The sequence below is a fragment of the Plasmodium reichenowi genome, chromosome 9, assembly GCF_001601855.1.
Source record: "Plasmodium reichenowi strain SY57 chromosome 9, whole genome shotgun sequence".
NCBI lineage: Eukaryota > Apicomplexa > Aconoidasida > Haemosporida > Plasmodiidae > Plasmodium > Plasmodium reichenowi.
In genome coordinates this window covers 866,052-867,329 of record NC_033654.1, presented here as the reverse complement: position 1 = coordinate 867,329, position 1,278 = coordinate 866,052, and the positions used below count along the sequence as shown (strand labels likewise).

Here is a 1,278-nt window from a genome sequence, read left to right as displayed (position 1 = left end):
AAAAAAAAAAAAAAAAAAAAAAAAAAAAAAAAAAAAAAGACATATGCATGGTTATAAAAATCATACATTTTATATTAAAATAAAATGTAAACTACTTCATATTTTAATATAAATAATTCACGTTTGTAGAAATCATGTGACAGTGTTGTTGATGAAATAAAATCATTTGGTTATGAGTCATCCGGTTATGCAGGTGATGTATCCAAAAAAGAAGAAATAAGTGAACTGATAAATAAAATTTTGGCAGAACATAAAAATGTTGATATATTAGTTAATAATGCTGGAATAACTAGAGATAATCTTTTTCTAAGGATGAAAAATGATGAATGGGAAGATGTGTTAAGGACAAATTTAAATTCTCTATTTTATATAACACAACCTATATCAAAAAGAATGATTAATAATAAATATGGTCGAATAATTAATATATCAAGTATAGTAGGGTTAATAGGAAATGTAGGACAAGCAAATTATTCTTCATCGAAAGCTGGTGTTATTGGTTTTACAAAAAGCTTAGCAAAAGAATTAGCTTCAAGAAATATAACTGTGAATGCCATAGCCCCTGGATTTATATCTAGTGATATGACAGATAAAATTAGCGAACAAATAAAGGTAACAAAATATTCAAAAAATTAATAAATAAAAAAAAAAAAAAAAATATATATATATATATATATATATACATGTTATATATTTATTTATACATCACACGTGGGTGATGAGAGATATATACATATGTCATTTCATCAACACTCGTTATATTTGTCTTGATTCTTACATACATATTTTACCCACAAATATCTACATGTATTTATTATTTAGAAGAACATAATTTCAAACATTCCTGCTGGACGAATGGGAACACCAGAAGAAGTATATAAAAAATGAAAGTTTTTTTTTTTTTTTTTTTTTTTTTTTTTATAAATTATTAATATGTTTTATTAGTGTTACACATTAAAATTATATATTTTATTATATAAATATATATATATGTAAATATACATATATATATATATATTTCTTTTTTTTTCTAGGTAGCTAATTTAGCTTGTTTTTTATCATCAGATAAGTCTGGTTATATTAATGGTCGAGTTTTCGTAATAGACGGTGGACTATCACCTTAATAATATATATGTATATATGATTATGCGTATAAAATATATATGTTTATATATATATATATATATATATATATATATACTTTTAAAAGACACGTTTTAATTTACATATTTCTTAAAAATGAAAAATAACGTTTTTATAATTTTATGACGAAAAAAA

General features: G+C 21.5%; 1 protein-coding gene across 1 annotated transcript in view; it reads left to right on the top strand.

Moving 5' to 3' along the window:
- Positions 1-1,124, top strand: part of PRSY57_0920900 (3-oxoacyl-[acyl-carrier-protein] reductase, putative) — a gene marked incomplete at both ends in the record, with an annotated part of 1,707 nt that extends 583 nt beyond the window's left edge. Inside the window, 3 exons of the mRNA XM_012907448.1 lie at positions 130-612; positions 823-873; positions 1,035-1,124. Coding sequence (XP_012762902.1) covers positions 130-612; positions 823-873; positions 1,035-1,124 — 624 coding nt within the window. The remainder of the gene's footprint in view (positions 1-129; positions 613-822; positions 874-1,034) is intronic.
- Positions 1,125-1,278: the final 154 nt, after the last annotated feature.